The sequence below is a fragment of the Eublepharis macularius genome, chromosome 16 (genome assembly GCF_028583425.1).
Source record: "Eublepharis macularius isolate TG4126 chromosome 16, MPM_Emac_v1.0, whole genome shotgun sequence".
NCBI lineage: Eukaryota > Metazoa > Chordata > Lepidosauria > Squamata > Eublepharidae > Eublepharis > Eublepharis macularius.
Genome location: NC_072805.1, coordinates 47,217,322 through 47,237,594, shown reverse-complemented (window position 1 = coordinate 47,237,594; position 20,273 = coordinate 47,217,322). Strand labels below are relative to the sequence as shown.

The window sequence follows — 20,273 nt, the reverse complement described above, 5'->3', positions numbered from 1 at the left end:
TCTTGCAGCAGTTCACAGAACGGTCAACTCCTAGGGGAGAGCACCAGTGCCAACTTCAACAACTTTTCACTGCACAGCCTTTGGCAGAAGGGTTCCGCATCAAGCCAATGGAGGAGTCAGCGCCTCTGCAAGGGACAGCGACTCCTTCACCAGAAGCACTGGTGGCCCATCTCTTTTGTGGGTGCCTTTATCCTCCAGGGGTTCTTAAGCACTTTGCACACCAAAAATGATTTAAGATTCTTTTGTAACCAGTGAACGTGCCCTCCACCATCCTCTTCAATCATGGTCAGCCACTCTTGAATTCAAACTAATATATATATATTTTTTAAAAATTATTTAAATACAATAAAAATCACATAAAACGAGGTACGCAGATACAAACACCTTCGATCCCCAGAAAGAGTAACTGATTATACTAGCTCGTTTTAGAAACAAGTTGTCAAAACACAGAGAGAAATGGAAAGCCCCGAGCTGGGAAAGCTCCTAGCAGGGAAAGAGCTGGGGAATCCACAAGCGGAGTCAGTGCTGGACTTTATTTGGGCTGTCAGCTCGCAGGAGGGGCTTCGTCATCTTCAAGCAGGAACTCCTGGATTTCTTGCTTCATTGCAGCCCTGCTGGGGAGGGGGGAGGAAGACGACACACCCCTGACTCTCCATGGAATAGTCTGAGAAGTAGACAACCCATCCAGAGGGGACCACCTGCAGGAATGCTTCCTGGGTTATCTGGGGGGGGGATTGTGGGCTAAACCGGGAGGGACGCTTTGCAGTGCCCTCCCCTTTCCCCTGCAAGGTCTGCCTCCAGGCTCAGCTTACAAAGCGCCTGAACCCCTTCAGCTGCAGGAAGTTTTATTAATGCCCTTCAGGAAGAGGGCTGAGCAGTGGTTGTGGCTATGTAGATTCCTGGCTGCCAAGGCAAAGATCCGAGCCAGAGTTTAGCACTGTCATTTACCCCAAGGGGGCCGTCCCTACCCCGGACCTTTCCAATCTGCCCCTCATTGCCTTGGAGGTTCGGAGGCCCTGCTGCTCTATCCAGCCTTGGGAGTGGGGGGCATGTGTGGAAACTGCCTTGAGGTGCCTTCCCCAAAGGACACAGTGCTGGGACTCAAGTGCTTCTCCCTGGTTCAGCATGCTCACACCCCTCCTCAGCTTCCTGCTGAACTCGTACCTGCGTCGCCGGCGTTCAGCCTCGGAGTGGATGTACGGTGGGAGAGGCTCCAGGCAGCTCTGCAGAAGGAGAGCATCTAAGAATGGGCAGGGCTGAAAGGCAGAGCTAAGGGCTCCCCAAGAGCAAGTTAGGCCGAACCGCCATATCATGTTTACCCCATATGGTAAACATGAAGCAGAAGGCAGGACGCCCCCTGCCCCAGAGGACCTCAACTTGGGGGTTGACAACCTGGGAGTATCTTTCTGAACCAAACTTCTGCAGCTGCTGTCTTTAGCCAAGAACCCTTCTTGTCCACATGGTGGCCGGGGGGCCAAGCACCATCTCTAGTTTTTCTGCCTGGTGCTCTCAACACGCCCCTTACACACACAGGCACCCGCCACAGCAGATGAAACAACAGTCAGACAGAGCTGGGGAAGCCTAGTCTCCCTCTCTGGACGCACAATGGGAAAGCCACTGCCCTGAAGCTTGGAACAGGAAGCCACGGGGCTCTTCCTAGGATGCCTGGTTGGTGAATGCAGCAAGCAGCCCTGCCCCTCCCCTGCCCACACTTACCATGTCTTTGATGGTCAGCCGGCAGCTGTAGCACAGCAGTGGGAGAAGCCAGACCTGGGGTGGAATGGCGCTGTGGAAGAAGGAAAGCAAGCAAGGCAGGGCCATGTTGTCAAATGTAGCAGGCATCGTCTCCCCTCCCCTCCGTTCTTTCTGGAGTCAGCTGCTCCTTACCCTGCCACTGGAGGGGCCTTGCAGCAGCCTGTCTGGGTGGGCGCATCTTCGCAGCAGCTGCTTCCAGCTGACAGTGGTGGCTTCTGGCACAGCTCTTCCGACAGCAGCGTGGACTGCAAGGAGGAGCCGTCAACTGCAGGAAAAGCAGAGTTAACACACTGGAAAATTCCGGACCGTCTTCCGGAGCCAAGCGTGGGCCAAAAGCCAGCACTGGATCCCTCGACTTGGTCAGCAGAATGTTTTGTGCATCCACACTCCGGGGGGTCTTGCTATGCCTCCCACAAGTCACGCTAGGAGGAGGAAGTACGGCTGCGCACCCTGCATGGATTCCTCTCCTCCAGCCGTAGCTGTTGCTCGGGAGACAGGTTTGCAGGAGCCCCAGGGGCTGGCCGCTGCTTGGGACAGATCAGCCCCTGGGTGTGCTGCAGCTTCAGCAGTTGGGAGTGGGCTGTTGTTGAGCTGATTTGGGGAAGGAAATTGGTGGTGCCGCCTGGAGGGGGAAGGAAGGAACCAGCTGGCCTTTTAGTTCCTCCAAGGCCGAACAGAATCCAAGCGCGTGCCCTTCTCCACAGCTGGAAGACCGACCGCAAGCAGGCTCCAGCAACCTCCCCGCCATGCCCCTAGGCCATCCCCACATACCGACGTTGGTATCGAGGGTGCAGAGGCACAGGAGGCAGCGCTCGGGTTCTGTGGCTCCGTCAGAGTCGTCATCTCCAGGGGCCGCCCCGAGTTTCTCACCTGTCCTGCAGAACGGAACGGACTCGGCATCAGGGAGTGCCTTGCAAAGCACGGGTTCTTCTGTGCCCCCCACCCCCACCTGGATTCTTCCACTCATGCCCCCTAACCATGCCTGCATTTGCCACCTTCAGGGAAGCAGCTGTGGCACATCATTGCTTTTACATGCAGGAGGACTCAGGATCCACCCCTTAAAAAGAGACTCCTAAGTAGCAGAAATGAGGAATGACACCGGGAGAGCCCGGGGCCCAGCAGAGGAGCCAGTGCGGGGCAGAAAGCAGGCCTGTGCGCACTCGGGGCTGCCACAAAGGCCACAGGGAAGGGCCACAAAGAGTGTCTGCAGGCAACGGCCCTCCCCGGAGGCCAGTAGCTAAAAACCTTTTAAAGAGCCCTAAAAACGGGCAAAGGCCGCCTGAAATCCCGCCGGCAGTGTCTGATCATCTCCAGAGCAGGAAAGCAGCTGGACTTCAGTGCCCTGCAGAGTAAGCTTCACAAAAGGGCGCTTGCGCGGCTGAGCAGCCTGCTGTACGCAACGCAGTCTGTGGCGGCTGGGGATCGGGGCCAGTGCCCACAGCCCTGCTCGCAAGGCAAGCAAGCCAGCCTGGCGGAAGGAAGGTCCGCATGGCAGGAAATACTTCCCCCTCCCCACTTTCCGGTGGCATGAGGTTGCTCCTCTTTAGCGAGCGGGGGGGACGGGACGGGGGACGACTCACCGGTAGACAGTGCTGACGGTGGAGGGGAAATCCGACTGCAGCTTACAGAGGAAGCTTTCGATCAAGCGGTGAATACTGGCTCGGTCAGGGGCCTACAGCGAGAGGAGGACAAGGCCACTGCATCCCTGCAGGAGGGGGGAGGGCCCAGAAGCCGAGCACCTCCCTCTTCCTTTACCGGACCCCACACCGCGAAAGTGAGGTGGCTAATGCTTAGACCCACGTATCCCAAAACACAAGGCCAAGATAAACAAGACTGGCTAGCTTACGGGGGGGGGGGGAGTTTTCTAAAGCCATCCCTCCACATAAAACAGACACCAAAGCAGGGCCGGTGAGACTACTCAACTAAAAGGTACGGTCAGCGAAAGACGAGCATTCCCCTGCGCCTGCTGTGAGGAAGGGCTGTCCTACAGGTACCCGGAGCAGCAAGTGAATGTCAGATGTGACCCAAAGCTGCAGGCCCCTCCCTTACTTTGGTAGCCAGAGCGGGTGTGAAAATGGCAGGCACCCCAAAGAGGCGGTTGTAGAAGGCGATCTCTTTGGCGGAATACTCCCGCATAGGCCGCAACACGAGCACATCGCCATGGCGGCCATCCGAAAAGCCCTGGGGGGGGGGAAGAAGAAGAAGAGGGGGGTGAGGAGGGGAGCAGGCGTCAGAGCAGTTCCTGCTGGGCCTCAGGAGGGTCCAAAGGAACCAGGGAGGCCGGGCCTGTGGCGGGGGGACTGAAGTGTGGACAGAAGGGAGGGCCAGAGTGCAGGCCCTGCTCTCACCGTGTCTCCGGCAAGGAAGGCCCCCCGGCCCAGGCAGAGGTTGGTCAGCAGTTTGACAGCCACGCGGGTACAACTGTCCCCCATCATAACTTTGGTGTAGCCGCTTGTCCGGGCCACATGTAGGATCAGGTGGTTCCTGAAGAGGAAAGGGGCTGTTCTATCTACTGCAGGGGCCAAATGGGGCCTGATAACCCCGCCCCCCCTCACCCACAAGCCACAGAGGAAGCAAGACAAGGCTACACTGCGCCAACAGGCCAAGTCAGAGCAGCCCTGCAGCCATCGGGCCAGCTGTTGCCTTGCCTCCGTGCGCCCTCCCTCCCTACAAGCTTTCAGTTTTGGTGTGGATGCTCCATCATTGGGTTTGTATCAGTACAATAACCCCTATTGAGTGAGTTAAACAGAAAACGGGAACTTGTCAGGACCAATCCAAAGGATTTCACTGATTTGCCCCTCCTTAAGAATATCAAAAGAGCCCTGCTGGGCCAGACCGCTCGCCCTTCTAGTCCTGTTTCACATGGTGATGGCCAACCAGTTGGCCTGGAGGGCCGCCAAGCAGGACCTAAAGGCCAAGGGCTTTCCCAGTGTTGCCTTCCAGAACTAGGTTTCGAAGGATGACTACTTCTGCATGAGGAGGCTCCGTAAGTCCTTGGGCCTAATGCCTGCGAGGAACTCATCCGGCCGCACTCAGACTCGAGGCAAGCCCCCCCCCCCCCGCCCCGCGCCAGGCCGGGAACTCACCGGAGGGTTTGCAGGAGCTCCTCTCTGGCAGTCAGTGTCTTCACCGCTCCGAAGAGGCGAGTCAGTTCTGCAGTGTGTGATATGGACAGAGGCCCGGGGACTTCCGCTGTCTCCTTCTCAGAAGGGTCTTGTATGCTAAGCTCTGCCAGCCGGCCTGGCAGAGACTCCCCGGGGCCCCCAGTCCTCTCACACTGCAGCAGCTCCTGCTGCTGTATGAAACCATCCACAGCTTCCTTGTAGCTCTGGCTGTGGTCTGTGGCACTGTGAGAAACTGCACGCAAGATGGAACCAGGAAGGCCAAACACCTGCCGAATGACATGGGGAGGCCCCATTCAGCCACCACAGAAGCCCCAGGAGCCATTAAGCACAAGCAGAAGCAGAGCAGTGGGTGGTCAGAAGGAAATGCTTTCTGCTCAACCTTAAAGGTGACTCTGCTTTTGGGAAGGAAACGTTAAGGACATTTGGAGCTCATTTGCTTGGGGCAAGATGGGGGGGGGAGAAAACAAAGGGCAGAGACACAGCTTAGAGGTTTCTGAAATTAGTAAACGCATCGTTTAGGTGGAGAGCTGTGCTGTCCTGCAGTAGAACAGCATGATATGAGTTCAGGGGCACCTTAGAGACCAACAACATTTTCAGTGTGCAAAGTCCCCTTGGGAGCTCTGACTCTCGAAAGCTTACACTCTGAAAATCTTGTTATTTATTTATTTTATTTATTTCACATTTCTATTCCACCCTCCCCGCGAGTGGGCTCAGGGCGGATCACCCATTAAAATACAATAAAATACAATAACCCATTAAAATACAGTAAAATTCCACTTCCATAAAACATTTAAAAACATCATTAAAATAAAAACGTATTTCTAGTTATGCAGTCAGCCTTACAAACTAAAACAGGATGGTGGACAGCCTTTGCAAGGACGGTTAGATTTTATACACCCCTTGTTGTTTCAGGCCGGCACTTTAGCCATGTGCCTGGCAGAACAGCTGTCTTACAGCCCTAACGGAAAGATAGTAGGTCTTGCCAGGCCTTGTTCTCAGAAGACAGAGCGTTCCAGCAGTTGGGAGCCTGGACCAAAAAGGCCCCGGCTCTGGTCGAGGCTAAGTGGGCCTCCTTGGGGCCAGGGACCACCAACAGCTGTTTATCTCCTGATCACAGTGTCCTCCAGGGAATATATGGGGAGAGACGGTCCTGCAGATGGTTTCTCCCCATGCTGGTCTCTAAGGCGCCACTGGACTCATATCCTGCTATTAATAGCATAGGGGGAGAAAACTCTCTCCCCAAATTATAGAAATGAGCTGCCCGTCAACACTAAATGAAGCTGACGGGCAGCTCATTTGGAACAGACAAAAAGGTGAGGGGTCAGTGCCAAAGGCTGAGTGTATCACCACCGTGCAAAGGAATCAGCAACCTTGTTCCATTACTAATAACCTAAAATGAGCTTGGTTATCTCAGGCTGTAAGAGCCAGCATGCTGAAATGGAGGAACTCCAGCAGGAAGGGGGCGGGGGGAGGGCTGAAACGGACAGCCCTGCGGCTGGGTGGCGTCTTCCTTACCTCCTCCAAGTTCACCAAGTGGTAGGGAAACCCTGTGGCTCGCAGGATCCTCTCCAGCTGACTGCGCACCTCTCCTCTCTTCTCCAGGCCCTGTCCACACACGCCTCCCTCTACACAGCAAGAAATGGCGGCATGACGGTTAGAGAGCAACCGGAAGACATCTAGCCTAGCCCCAGAGACAGTCGTAACCCTAACACTGAATTCTAGCAGTCACTTTGGAAAAGGGGTTTGCTTGTTTGTTTGTTAAGGCCAGACCGTTCTACCCCAAGCTGCCTTTGCTTAAGGGCTGGCCCAGCACTACCGGCCTCTGTTGTGCCAGGCCTCAAAGGGAAGACACAGAACAGGCGTTACCATCAACGAAGAGGATGCCGGGCTTGAAGCGGAGCTTCTTGGCTGCTTCCCGACTCAGGCCCTGAGAAGCAAGAGGCAAGGCCGATCAATGACCGTGACAAATGGGGCGGCTGGGCATCTACTAATACACGTAATCGCCATGGCATGGATTAATTATTTTCCTCCGTGGAAGCAAGTCATCTGGGCCACACGAGGCATAAGTCATCACCAGGTGGAATCGGGATTTTGGCACCTGAAGGATTCCCTCCGTTCATTTTGGAAACCCCATGACTCCTGCCTGTGTGTTTCTGAATTTCAGCGCTGTACATGCCACATACATGTGCGCACATACACATTTTAAAACACAGGAGGGAGATGCAGATCTAGCCTGCTTTCCTCACCACCACCACCACCACCAGTAGGGCCACTTTCCCCCCCCCCTTTGTATTAATTTGTCACCCTTAGATACTCCTGAACCCCCCTTTCCCAAAGGTTTTCAGCTTCGGCCCCTTTCTAGAGATGTTTCTGCCTCTCACCTCTTTAGCAGATTAGGGATTACAAAAAACGCTACAGCTGAGCATTTCAGAATCCTGCCTAAAAACCGACCCATCAGGGAGGGAGGCAGGTGGGGGAATGAGCTGTTGTAGCTGGAAACACCCCCACCCCCCACCCAACACACACACACACACTTTCACGGCACTCGATACCCACAGATGGATTAACCACCCAGTTTGAGAATCGTTATGCTAAATGCCAGCCCCTGACTGGCTCGCTCAACCGACCAACCACAGACGCTGCTAGGCCCCACAGGGAGTCGGGGAGATACCTCTTGGACTTGCCGCACCATGGCACTGGAGGCAGGTCCACCAGAAAATGCAAGGAGAACCTGCGGGAAAGGAGGGAAAGCAAGACAAGGTTATTACAAACTGCCCTTGTCTTTTGTAGTCATTTTTTCCACCGCCAAGAAATAATCAGACCAGACCTTCTCTCCGGGGAAAATGCAGCGATTCTTCCCAAGCAGGGCACGGAACTTGTGGACAAAGTAATCCTTGAAACATGCCCTGCAATCAAAATGGGCACCTGTAAAAAATTAGTCAGTAACTGTCTGGAATCAAAGCACTCCAGAAACCTGCATTACATTCGCTGGAGTGAGTGCAACAAAGAGAACAGAAAAAAAGACAAGTTACTCAGGAGAATCTAAAGCCACTTACAAACTGGAGGGGGAGCACGCAGAACATTTGCAGGCAAGTTTGGGGTAGTTCTCATTTTAGGCAGCTCCTGCTCCTCACTTGCAACAGCTCCTTCTGACAGCCAGCAAAGTGGGGATTTTTTTTTACACTGCTCACCCTGCCCTGAAGATATAACCCCAGATATCTCCCCTCGACCCGTAAAGAAGCAGCTCATGGCAAACAGGAATTCTGGTTAACATTAAGGAATGGGCTGGTGGTGATCATCTGGCCCAAGGCTTTCAAGAGCCTTGCAGCATGGCAGCAAGTCGCAGCAAGGTCAAGGCTACGGTGCCCAGTGCCTACTGCTTCTACCATCCCCAGTCCTTACTTGCAAAAAGCATCTCCAACACGGATAATCAGCACTGGAGGTCCCTCTTTGCACTTCATGCACTTTAGAGGGCGGCTGTAGAAAGAGAAAGAACGGATCACATAAATAACTTGCTTGCTGTATGTATTACTTTGCTCTCTCTCTATTATTCTCTACCTTTGCAATTCCATTTTTTTGCCATTGTTAACACACATTTAATACTCATGCTTTATTTCAGATTTCTGAAATCCTAGTCCCATTACTTCATTTATTGGATGTCTTACTTTTATGGCTTGCACTAATTTACACTGTGCAATCTGCCTTGAGTCTCAATGAGAAAAGCAGACTATAAATACTGTATATAAGTAAGTTTCGGGTCGGCAACAAAACAGCAGGATTTGAGTCCAGTGGCACCTTAGAGACCAACAAAATTTTCAGGATGTGAGCTTTAGAGAGTCAGAGCTCCCTTCTTCAAACAACAGGCATCTGACTCTGGAAAGCTAGTTGGTCTCTAAGGTGCCACCAGACTCCAGTCTGGGTATCTACTGGGCTTAAATCCTGCTGTTCTACTGCAGGCCAACACAGCTACCCACCTAAAGCAGTAGACACCAACAAGATGTTCAGAGTACAAGCTTTCGAGAGTTGGAAATCCCTTCTTCAGACAGGTTTGGTTGCTGGCATCTAACTTCAGTGGAATGTATTATGGTAAACCATCACAAGCTGCATCTTAGATTGTGGTTTTAACTTTTGTATTAGAATTATGAAATTGTATATTTTATCTTTTATTGTGTATTGTTGTTTTAATTTATTGCACTACTGTATAATATTGTAACCCTCCCTGAACCCATTCGCAGGGAGGGTGGGAAGATATCTAATAAATTAAATTAAATAAGGGAGCTTTGACTGTTGAAAGCATGGATCCTGAAAATCTTGACTACCCATTTTGACTTTAAAACCTTGTCAGCCTCTAAGGTGCCACTTGACTCCGCCCCTGCTGTAAATAAATAAGAGACTTCTGCGCAGGACTCTAATCTGGATAACCAGGTTTGATTCCCCACTCCTCCACTTGAAGCCAGCTGGGGGACCTTGGATCAGTCACAGCTCTCTCAGATCTCTCTCAGGCCCACCCACCTTACAGGGTGATTGTTGTTGTGGGGATAATAATGACATACTTTGTAAACTGCTCTGAGTGGGCATTAATTTGTCCTGAAGGGCGTTAATACATCGAATGTTATTGCTGTTGTTATTGCAGGAAGAAAGAAGACATGAGGGACACTTCCAACATCCAGGGGCAGGGAGTTCCGCGGGTATGGCAGGACAATATTGAATTCCGAGGCGGGGCTTTTGTTTTCTCACAGCCATGCCCCCGCTCACACTGGCAATGCCCCACCCACAAACCGGGGTTGCCAACCTCCAGGTGCTTTGGAGGACGGGCTTGCTTGGGTCCAACCCCTGCCCTCCCCAGGCTCCACCCCAAAGCGCCAGGGACTTCCCACCCTGGAGGTGGCAACCCCCAGATCCGCCTGGCCAGCCCCTGCGCCCCGCCCTCACCCGCCACGCGGGGCCCTGGCCGGCCGCCCTCCGCCGCCGCAGCCGCCGCCTTCCTCCGATTCGCACATCCCGGCCGGGTACCGGCCTCACTGCCTAGAGGGCCTCGCTTCCGGCGCACTCTTCTAACGTCACGCGGGGCCCGGCGGCGGCGTCGCGTGTCGCCGATCGATGACGTCGGGCGTCCCGGGCGGAAGCGGAGGCCTGCCCGGAAGATGGCGGCCGCGATGTTCCGCAGCTTGCTTGTCTCGGCGGGCGGCGGCGGGTCCCGCGAGGCCTCCCCGGCCGCCCCCAGCGCCGCCCGCCCGCCTGAGGGCGCCGCGCTGGAGGCCCAGTTCAGCTGCCCCATCTGCCTGGAGGTCTTCCAGCGCCCCGTCCGCATCGCCCCCTGCAGGCACACGTGAGGGGCCGGGGGGGGGCGGGAGGGGCTCTCAGGACGCCAACCCTGGCCCGGGAGATCCCTGGAGCGTCGCGGGTGGCGCCTGCCGAAGGGGTGGCCGCTCCAGGCCTTACGGGAGGTTGGCACCGCAGAACTGGTCAGGGAGCCACAGGGGAGTGGGAAGGGCCGGGGCTGTGTGCCCTTTTATTTCTCCCAGGGTTGCCACCTCCAGGTTGAGACATTCCTGGAGATTTAGAGGGTGGAGCTTGGAGGTGGAGGTAGCTCAGCAGGTTTTAATGCCCTAGACTGGAGTCCATTCTCCAAAGCAGCCCTTGTCTCAAAGAGAACTAGGCTCTCTCATACGGAGATCAGTTGTCATTCGGGGGGGGGGCTCCAAGCCCCACCGCGAGGGCTGGAAGCCTGGTAAAGAGGGGCCTCAGCGGGCTATAATGCCATTGAGTCTGCATTGCAAAGCAGCTGTTCTCTCCAGAGGAACTGATTTTTGTAACCCGGTGCTCAGTTGAAATTCTGGGAGATCTCCAGACTTCACCTGGAGGTTGGTAGCCCTATGCCCTAAAGTTCATTCTCCAGAGCAGTAATGTTCTCCAGGGAGACTGATCTCTTTGGCCTTGTGACCAACTATAATTCTAGCTGATCTCCAGCCATCACCTGGAAGTTGGCAACCCTACTTCCTCCTCCTGTGGCTCACGGTTCTTCCATTCTGTCCCCACAACACTCCTGTAAGGTGGGCTGGGCTAGACTGAGAGCATGTGGTTGGCCCAAAGCTTACCTAGTAAGACCAGGAAGGAGCCAGTGTGGGGCTGGGGGGTATTCTGAGTGCCAGGGAAGGGCCCTGGCAGGGGTAGGTAGATGGAACCAAGGCATGGGGGGAGGGGGAGTGTTTTCAGGGCTCAAAGGGAAGGTTGCGATTGGGGGAGGCAAGAGAATGTTAGTGGGAAGCAAATGGGGGGTGTCTGGGGGGGAGGGGGGCAAGACAAGGAGGCATCTATAAGACCCAGGAATTGTTTTCTGTAGGCTTCTCAGAAACAATAACAGCCATGTCACATGCAGTAAAAGTCAAGGTAATTACAGTATTATTATACCTTATGCCCTTATTTTAAATACCCCTCCCACCTTCTGGCTGGATAAAACCCTATATACTTCCACTTCTAAATGTATCTGATGGAGGGAGCTTTGACTTTCAAAAGGCCTGGAAATCTAGTTGGACTTTAAGGTGCTGCTGGACTTGCCTCTTGCTCTTAATCTCCGACACGGGTGACAGGACCACGATTGGTTCTGTTTCACGTGGGCCTTTGCTGGTGGGTGTGAGTGAGGAGGGCGCAGAAGTGAGACCTTCTGTTCCTTCCCCTTTGTTTTATTTGAAACACAAGCTTCTCTTCAAGGCAGTTAAGTTGCTCGAAGTTGTTGGCTTGTGTGAATGTTGCAGTGGCTCACTTTTCTGGGGTAGCTTTACTCACTTTAAAAGAGAGAGGTGGTGGTGGTGGTCCCAAATCTCTACTGTTGTACTGAGATGAACTGTTGGATGTCTTCAAAATGCACATATGGGAAGAACCGGAAACGCAGTCCTTCTGCTGGCACTGAAAGATCTTAGCCAGTGGATCAAAAGGCTTTTCTTGCCATGTGGGTTTTTGAGTCCTCGGACTTAAAAGTCTATGCTTCTTTCACAAGTAGGTGGAACTCTTGAGCCGAGTAGATTTTCCTTTGAGTGGCAGGTGAGTCTGGTAGAAGGTAGTTTGTTACCCCAAGTAAGATATGCCCATGCCCTCCTGGGAATTGCCAGAGGGGCTTGTCTTGCACCCAGCTGGTGGTAATACGTGCCTGGAAGGTGCTGCTGGCCACCTGCAGTGCCCCATGGTGAGCAGACTGAAGTCCTGTCGTGTCTCAGCACCCTCTTCCCTGGGCCACTCCAGCTACTCATTTGGACTTCTTTCCCCAGATACCAGCCTTAGAGATGGATTTCAGAAGACAACCTCATTTGTCTTTAGCAGCGCAAAGGCAATGGGATGCTGCAAAACCACAGAGACAAGCTCCTTCGTTGTAGAGAATTGCCTGCTTTGTGCATGTTGTAGTTTTCTTGTTGCGTTTACATTTTTTGTCATCTTGTGTAGTAACTGATAAACAAGATGGATGAGAGATTTCTTGCATGCCAGGCCATAAGAGGAAAGATGTTTGTGTGAAGATACTGCATCTTCTCTGAGCCGCTGAGTCTGATGTACGGCCAATTGTATTTTCTCTCATTGGGTAAATTTGCAGTTTGTAGGTGTGTTCTAGAGGTGGTTTGAAGGGGATGCTGGAAATAGCTTCTTGGGACTCAGATGAATTTGGGGCTGAGAGGGGTACAAGAGGCAGCGCAGGGAGAACTGCTTGATGTCAGAGTGAACAAGTGACCGTGTCTCATTGGCTTAAAGATTAGAGTTTAATTGGAAGACAACCAACCTTGTGGCCGAGCTTCCCTGTCCAGTATGACTAGATAGTCTGTGGCTTAGGCGGCAGTGAGGAAGGGAACAACATAGGGAGGCATTTGCCTGCAGCTGGCGGGGGAAATGGACAAATGTGAGAGCTATGATTTAGGAGAAGGAGTCGGGGTCCCCCATGATCAGTTCTACCACCTCCTTCTGCCTGAACCACCTTGGTCACAGTGAAAGCCATCTTGATTGTGTGAGTTGTCACTTCACAGTGCTAAGAAGATGTCATGCCAAAAAGAAGAGGCTGCCCTCTCTGGGCATCTGGCATCGCTCTTTGTTACCTGTCCCCAGACGTTTGCTCTATGTCACCCCTGCCTTTTCTTACTAATGTGGACTAAGAAAGCTGTGGGTAGGAGTTGTGATGCTCCTGTATTCTGCACAGCGCCTTGCACTACGCTGGCACAATAGATTTCCACTTGTAGCTGTAGGGATACAGCCAACAGTTTCCCCTGTGGCAAGCAGAGGGAAAGGCCTCCCCAGCAGTCATCTCATCTCCCCCCGCCCCCCCCCCCCCGGAGCAGAGAGCTCATTTGTGGATGAGACGCAGAAACGCAAGAGGCTGTCCTTGAAAAGTACATAAGGCAGAGGGAGTTCTCAGGGCAGGAGGCAAAGGAAGACTGGCCAGTGAGCTGTTCAGGGCTGGAGGAAATCTACCCAAAAGCTGGCATGTTAGGAAGTGGAACGCTGGGGTGCCTTTCCTTCCCTCGGGTCTGTTTCCAGCCTTGTGATTATTTTGCAGAGCTTCTTCCACTGCCTTCAGATTTAGAGCTCTGATCTCACAGGCATAAAAACTTTTAGCGCACAAGCCTTGAAATGCATTATCTGGCCGGTTTTTGTCAGGGTCACGCTCAGGTTCCTATGGCCCCTGGCTCAGAGTGCAGAGATAGCTGCTTCCTTCTGAATTCACAGGCATGCTGGCTGTCTTGTGTGCTTGCCGTGGGCAGGAGACAATGGCAAGCTGGCGGGCCTGCTCCAGAGCCCTCCTCACTGGTGCTCTGTAGCCTTCAGGGCACACTAACATGCCCCAGTTGTGCTGCGGAAGATTTTAGCCAGCTTGGATGCTTCACAGCCAGACCACCTTCTTATACACGTCCCATCAATGCTAAAAATAAAACACCTTTTTGCTTTACTGTCTGTACAGCAAGTTCATAATCAAGGGCATAGAAAGGGGGGGGTACTTAGGGACTGCTCTGTATTTCTGGTCCTCCTCTAGAGGTTTGCCAGTACGCTCCCCTGGAGAGGGATACAGTGAACCTCTGTGTTGAATTTGCTGACAATACAAGTGTGCGCACACGTTTCCTGTTAGACGGACGGCATCAGGTCTCCGTTTCCTTTCCAGATTCTGCGGAGAGTGCCTGCAGCCCTGCCTCCAAGTACCGTCTCCTCTCTGCCCGCTCTGCCGCATGCCCTTTGACCCCAAGAAAGTGGAGAAGGCCTCCAGTGTGGACAAGCAACTCTCATCCTACAAGGCCCCCTGCCGAGGCTGCGCCAAGAAGGTACTCCTAAGAACCGCTGGCAGATGAAATGGGCAGATCTGCACACAGGCGCCTGCCTTCACCAAGTTTAGGCTATGAGGAAGTGGCTTTTGAGGTTCAGAGATCCACCTCTCAAGCAGGCAGAGAAAGCAGCGTGCGGGAGAATCTTCAGAGTGTAAGCTCAAGTCCCAGGTGTGCTGCTAAGAGAGTCAGCGCAGAACAACAACAAGAATCATGCGGGACAAAAAAAAACCATTTTGCCTGTCAAAATAATCTGCTACCTACCACTGGGTGGTTGTTTTTTTTGGCCCTCCACTGCAGTGTGTAGCTTGGCTCACTTATGCAAGACATCTCTGCTATAAGCACCTATCTGCAGCTCCCCTGCTTTCTGTTTATGCTCAATCGCAATGGGAGTTGTGTAGATTAATTGTGGGATAGTAGCAGGATCAGACCTGCCTTACAGCAGGGGTTTTGACTAGGCAGGCTCTGCCATGGGAGCCAAAAAGTGGCACACCAGACCATTTTGCTCCATGCCTGAGGCCAGTTCTCTGCCCAGGGGCCAAACTGCTGGGGCTCACTTTGCTCCCAGCACATCTTGTCCAAGTATCTCTCTTGTCTCTCTCCCTTTGTCAGTACACCAACATCTTTATTTATGCTTTTGTGTGTTGCAATTTTTTTCCATGAAGACAGTTTTAGGTGGGTAGCCATGTTGGTCTACAGTAGAACACCAGGGTTTGAGTCCAGTGGCACCTTAGAGACCATCAACATTTTCAGGGTGTGAGCTTTCGAGAGTCAAAGCTCCCTTCTTCTGAAAAAGGGAATTCTGACTCAAAAGTTTACACCTTGAAGATGTTGTTTGCCTCTAAAGTGCCACTGGACTCAAATCCTGCTAATTTTTTTCCAAAGTTTGACAATGAGGCAGGCTTGAAAAAAGCTCAGCGATGATGTCCCCATGCCCACCCTCCTCCTCCTCCTCTTCCTTGTCTTCCAGGTGACCCTAGCTAAAATGCGGTCGCACGTCACATCCTGTGCCAAGGTTCAGGAACAGATGGCCAACTGTCCAAAGTTCGTTCCAGTCGTCCCAACTTCGCAGCCCATTCCCAGGTATTAATTTCTCCACCAGTTGGCGCGGAAGATGAGGCCGTGGCTCCAAGGCTCACGCTCTCAGAGCTGGGGGCGGGGCAGCTTCTTTCGAAAGCAAGTTTTCCCAAGCCACCCTTCCAGAGCCCTCCCCCTCGCGCGCTCTCTTTCTCTCTTCCTCCCCCTTTGTAGCAATATCCCAAACCGATCCACGTTTGTGTGCCCCTATTGCGGAGCGCGGAACCTGGACCAGCAGGAGCTGGTAAAGCACTGCATGGAAAACCACCGTAATGACCCCAACAAAGTGGTAAGTGAGGGGCGCCCGTGTCCGTGGTGGCATTGCCCTAGAATGAAAGCCCAGGGGAACTGGAGAGGGAGCGCTGTGGTGGTGCGTTTCAGGAGGAATTGTCCCCAGGCCCAGCTTACCCTCCCAGCTCTAATGCTGCGGGGTTGTGCCTGAAACCCCATACCGCCCTCCAGAAATGTTCGGCTGTGTATTGTTCTGCCAATATAAGAGAAGCCCGCTCCTCAGCTGATGCAGGCCAGAGGAGCGGAGGATGGTCAGTCAACTGCGCTGGCCTGTGCGTGTTTGAGTCAGTTCCCTCTGCAGAGTTTGGAGACGTCCTTCCAGGCATCGGGCGCTCTGCCTCTTTCTGGTTCATTTAGTCTGTTCAGCCTCTCTGGCAGGCCAAGGTGAAGAGTTCTCTGGTTCACCTAACCTTGGTTCAGCAGAAGTAAAGCAAGAGGGAGTTGACTGGACCCTTTGCAGAGCCCAGTGGGGCAGGGCCCAGCTCTCCTTGCGCTCTGCTTGCAGTTGGGCCATCAGCGTGTGTTCTGGGTAATGCTCTCATCTTGAAGAGTGTTTCAGAAAGCACAGATCCAGAGGAGTTTGCCGTGTTAGTCTGTAATTGCAAAATAGTAAAGAGTCCAATAGCACCTTTAAGACTAACCATTTTTATTGTAGCGTAAGCTTTCCAGAACCACAGTGCTCTTCGTCAGATGCAACTTTATTGTAGCATAAGGTTGCATCTGACGAAGAGAACTGTAGCTCTCGAAAGCTTATGCTACAATAAAGTTGGTTAGTCTTAAAGGTACTACTGGACTCTTTAATATTTCAAAATTTGGGATGCACACGGTCTCGTGTTGGTCTCATCATCTACTCACATTGACTGAATTTGAAACCACAACCTGACGACTGCTTTGGCTCATGTGGATTTTACGAGGAAGTTGGCTTATGCCTCTCGTAGGGAAACACTACCCGCTGCATTCAGGGTCGGTAGTGGTAGGTGGGGGTGGCGTTGATCTGTTCTGGCCCTCTTTGTTCTCCCAAGCTGCTACGCTAATGAGCTGTGTTCATGTGCAAACTTTGTGGCAGCTGCTGCGTGTCACACTGGTGCACAGAATTGCTTTGGCCCCCGTCCCATTCCCCGCCCCCCCCCGTGTGCTCCAGGTCTGTCCTGTCTGCTCAGCCATGCCTTGGGGCGACCCCAGCTATAAGAGTGCCAACTTCCTCCAGCATCTTCTCCATCGACACAAGTTCTCCTACGACACGTTCGTGGTGAGTTGTGCTGGGGTGGGCGACTGGGCTGTCGAAGGCCCTTGAGGTCTGGCTATTAGGGGGGTAGTTGTGATGCGGGGGCTCCGTCACTTCTCTTGCTCGTGCATCAAACTTTCAGTTGCTGGTGAGGAGAGGGGAGTGTATTTGTCCCTGAAATTCAAGCAGCTTCTTTTTCCAGACTCAACCAGACATTCTTTATCCCTGTTCCTAAAAGCTTCCTTCCCTTGAGGTGAGCTGGAATAATGCTTTCAGACAGGCTGTGTGTGTGCACATGTGCATGAACGAGTGAGTGATTTGCCGCACCTTCCTCCTCCCCAGGCTGATGTGCACAAATGAGGCCGAGTGAGGAGTGGATCTCCCGCGCAACTCGTGCAGAGTGACAATAGGCCACATCTGGCCCAAGGGCTGCTTAAGGGCTTGTTGGGACCATCAGCCTGCAGGAGTGCAGGCCGTTCAGCGCAGCAGGGAAGGTGCCCTGGCACCGGGGAGCGGGCAGAGCCACAGTGCAGTTTGGAGCCCTCAAAAGCAGGCCGAGACCTGGGGTTGGACTAGATGACCCTGGAGGTCCCTTCCAACCCAGTGATCCTGTGATTCCCAGATGTGGACATCAGGCCAAAAGAACTTGCCTGCCAGGCCGCCATGGTTGCCTGACAGAAGCGGCACCTCTGCTGTTGTCAGCCACACAAGGGTGGGCAAATAATCCTCCTCCTCACATCCTTGTTAAAAGAAGCTGCTATAGGTGTCCTATGGTGGGGCAAAAATTGTTGCCTGGGGTAGAGTGCGGCATCCTAAATGTTTAAATACTCATTCTGTACCTCTCAGAAAGGTGGTTCAAGTCAGCTTATGATATTGGCACATCACACTTCTTAAATTACAAAAATACTCTTAAAGTGCTGCTGGATACTCAACAAAGGAAGGTTGAGCAGTGTGGGTGTCAGCCCCTCTCCCCTCCCCCAGTCTCCACCCCTGTTTTCTGGGTACTCTGGCAGCCGAGAGCTTTGCAGGGCTCACCTGGAAAGTCCTCGGGGGCTACTTTGAGACCCGGGTTTTGAGTTGCGGGCTCGGTCTCCTGGCATACCAGGGAGCTTGCAATCTCAGTCCTGCCCAGGTAGTCCATGATACCGGCAGGGGGGACAGGGCGAGGGCCCCCTCAGTTCCACAAGGGAGTCTCATTCTCCTCGTTTCCAGGATTACAGCATCGACGAAGAAGCGGCCCTGCAAGCAGCGCTGGCCCTTTCCCTCTCGGAGAACTGAAGGCTGCTGCCCAGCGGCAGCGTGGAACAATGGCAGGGCCCTTCCCACAGGCCCCTTCCCTCCCAGCAGGGGGTCACAGCGCTCGTCCTTTCCTCAGCCTCAGGCTACCAGTAGGCAGCCCATGTCCTCGGCTTCGAGCCTTCCTTCGTCTTTCAGAGCTGAGAGGTGAGCGAACCCACTGCGTTGGCCGGCTGGACAGGGGCAGCCCAGGAGTCGCCACACCACCCGGTCGGTGCTTTTGGGTGGATGTTCCATATCTACATACGGAGGGTATATTTTGTTAGGATGCTTTTAACAAGACTTTTGCGCCATCGGCCTGTGTTCCATTTGCGGTTTACATAGCAACAATGCATTTTGTGGAGAAGTATCTAGATTTCTTTCTTTTTTTAATCAACTGTGTGTTATCTCATGTGGGTTTTTTAACTTTAAAAAAGAGCATGGGACATTGACATTTTATAAAAATAATTTCTGTGTCCTTGGCCCGCTGTTGGCCCAAGGCAAAGAGCAGTACCGGGATAAACCCCTGGGTGGAGATGCCGATGGAGCATTCCAGGGGGGAAAAAAAAACCTCCAAGAAGAGGACTGCGAGCTCTCTTCTCTTCCCCCGCTTTCCCCACCTGGCCTTGCTCATTTTGTACTGGCTTTTGTGATACTCTAGAAGTTCTTGCAGTTTTTTTTCTACATCTCTCAACGTGATAATATCCTTTTCACATTTTATAGAGAAAGAAAAACAAAGCAGTTAACTCTTGATATTGCAATATCCGTGTTTGACTAGGAACAATAGTATTTTTATGGGACATTATTTTTTAAAGTATATTTTTTAAAGAAAAAATAGCATGGGTTCAAGAACTTCAGTATGGTCAGGGGGGGTATGCTGGGACCTGAAACAGGAGAGGAGAGGGCTTCCTTTAACACCCCACCGATGGAACTCTGGTTGTGTTTTTATTGTTTGGGGGTGGTTGTTTCCTTTCCCTTAAGGACAAAAGAAAGGTCTTTGTGGAACTGACTTTTTCTGAGATTCTTTTTCTCCACCTAATAATTGTTTCTTTTTAGAAGCTAGAGAGATGTGAGGCCATTTCAGGTGGTCATATGCTCTGTTAGACCACTGCCACGAGGTGTGTTGTCCAGGTATTACACCATTGGGCCAGTGGCTCTTGAATAGACTTGACAGGAATAAAAACTGTGAATAAGTTGCTGCATGTGTGCATCTGTTTGTCTTTGCCCCCACCCTACTCTCACCTTGAAGAGTTCTTTCAATTGGGTAGCTTAGTACGTCCACGTCATCAAAGGCTGACCTGAGCCCCGCCAGGTCTTATGGTTCAGTCGCTACTAAACACCAAGTCAAACTACCAGGTGACAGAGCTGTGGAAGACCGGGAATGGCGTCTCCTTTCTAGCTGCCCCTTCTAGTGTTTCTCCTCCTTAAGACTCAGGAGATACCCATGGATTCTGCACACACGTCTCTGTGAAAAGCTGGTCATAAGTTGCTTCAGCTCCTTTCCTCTCCAATGCGCCGCCTGAGATGGTGAGAGATGAGGACTTGTACCGAGAGTGATCAGCTTTGGAGATGACATTACCGTAGATGAGTGAATCACAGCTGTGCAAGTCTCACCCACGGTCCAGCTGGCATCCTCCAAGAGTTCACTTTGGGACACGAATCTGGCTGCAGGGGAGGGCGATTGGTGCGCTGGCACCAGCAGCCGCGTGACTTCATGAACTCAGAAGCCGATTTCTATCTGACCCCATTGATCGTGTCTCAGAATTGTACTCCTGGGGACAGCGAGCAAAGGGCTGTTCAGAGAACTGCCTGCGCGGCTTCTCCTGCTGTTGAGATTCCAATCTGCTGCATTTCTTAGAATGCCTTTGGAGGAGAAAGAGGTTTAAACTCGCGGTATCCCCCAGGGGGAGCAGCAGCCTCATTTCTGCTCTTCCTGGTCTGAACTTCTTCCTCTGTTGCGGCCCTGCTTGAGATGCCTTTGGATAAAGTCATGTCTATGGAAGCTTGTTCAAAAGGGCTTTGGAATGCAAGTGGTCCAGATTCCGTGGGTGAGCTGCCGCTGAGCGAGATGAGCCGGAGGGGAGGGAGGGCTGGTCAGAAGTGGGGCTTGTGTTAATCATAGCGTGCCCCTCGCAACCGAGGTCCTCTGCATCTCCATGGTGAAACTTCCCCATCAGTAGCAATAAATAGTTTTGTTGCCTTTGATTAGTCGTTCATATCCCAGGAACCGGTGGG

General features: G+C 52.7%; 2 protein-coding genes across 7 annotated transcripts; one reads left to right on the top strand and one right to left on the bottom strand.

Annotated features, from left to right (window-relative positions):
• Window positions 1–301: 301 nt before the first annotated feature.
• On the bottom strand, window positions 302–9,922 carry CTU2 (cytosolic thiouridylase subunit 2). 2 transcript variants are annotated; one of them, XM_055000143.1, is made up of 15 exons: window positions 9,813–9,922; window positions 8,283–8,357; window positions 7,708–7,786; window positions 7,552–7,611; window positions 6,747–6,807; window positions 6,396–6,505; window positions 4,842–5,146; window positions 4,104–4,239; window positions 3,805–3,936; window positions 3,336–3,427; window positions 2,527–2,630; window positions 1,888–2,020; window positions 1,717–1,786; window positions 1,165–1,223; window positions 302–614 (listed from the first exon to the last, which is right to left on the bottom strand). In XM_055000143.1, exons 1-15 carry the CDS (start codon window positions 9,878–9,880, stop codon window positions 545–547), a joined length of 1,554 nt encoding a protein of 517 aa, XP_054856118.1. In that variant the 5' UTR covers window positions 9,881–9,922; the 3' UTR covers window positions 302–544. The 2 variants fall into 2 exon arrangements, with proteins under 2 accessions (XP_054856118.1, XP_054856119.1); XM_055000144.1 differs by having other exon boundaries at window positions 302–611.
• A 102-nt stretch (window positions 9,923–10,024) lies between these two features.
• Window positions 10,025–19,236, top strand: RNF166 (ring finger protein 166). 5 transcript variants are annotated; one of them, XM_055000145.1, is made up of 6 exons: window positions 10,025–10,209; window positions 14,014–14,170; window positions 15,141–15,253; window positions 15,422–15,536; window positions 16,680–16,787; window positions 17,976–19,236. In XM_055000145.1, exons 1-6 carry the CDS (start codon window positions 10,025–10,027, stop codon window positions 18,039–18,041), a joined length of 744 nt encoding a protein of 247 aa, XP_054856120.1. In that variant the 3' UTR covers window positions 18,042–19,236. The 5 variants fall into 5 exon arrangements, with proteins under 5 accessions (XP_054856120.1, XP_054856124.1, XP_054856122.1 ...); XM_055000149.1 differs by having other exon boundaries at window positions 10,154–10,168; XM_055000147.1 differs by lacking the exon at window positions 10,025–10,209 and adding an exon at window positions 10,227–10,327.
• The last annotated feature ends 1,037 nt before the right edge of the window (window positions 19,237–20,273 follow it).

What these genes read in the sequence shown, in the direction of transcription:
- RNF166 (XM_055000145.1), top strand. Translation starts at nt 10,025, where the DNA reads ATGGCGGCCGCGATGTTCCGCAGCTTGCTTGTCTCGGCGGGCGGCGGC. An exon ending in ACTTCGCAGCCCATTCCCAG is followed by an intron (nt 15,254 to 15,421) that starts GTATTAATTTCT and finishes CCCCCTTTGTAG; the next exon opens with CAATATCCCAAACCGATCCA. An exon ending in GTAATGACCCCAACAAAGTG is followed by an intron (nt 15,537 to 16,679) that starts GTAAGTGAGGGG and finishes CGTGTGCTCCAG; the next exon opens with GTCTGTCCTGTCTGCTCAGC.
- CTU2 (XM_055000143.1), bottom strand. Translation starts at nt 9,880, where the DNA reads ATGTGCGAATCGGAGGAAGGCGGCGGCTGCGGCGGCGGAGGGCGGCCG. An exon ending in ACTTGGTGAACTTGGAGGAG is followed by an intron (nt 5,147 to 6,395) that starts GTAAGGAAGACG and finishes GTCATTCGGCAG; the next exon opens with GTGTTTGGCCTTCCTGGTTC. An exon ending in CACCCGCTCTGGCTACCAAA is followed by an intron (nt 3,428 to 3,804) that starts GTAAGGGAGGGG and finishes CTCTCGCTGTAG; the next exon opens with GCCCCTGACCGAGCCAGTAT.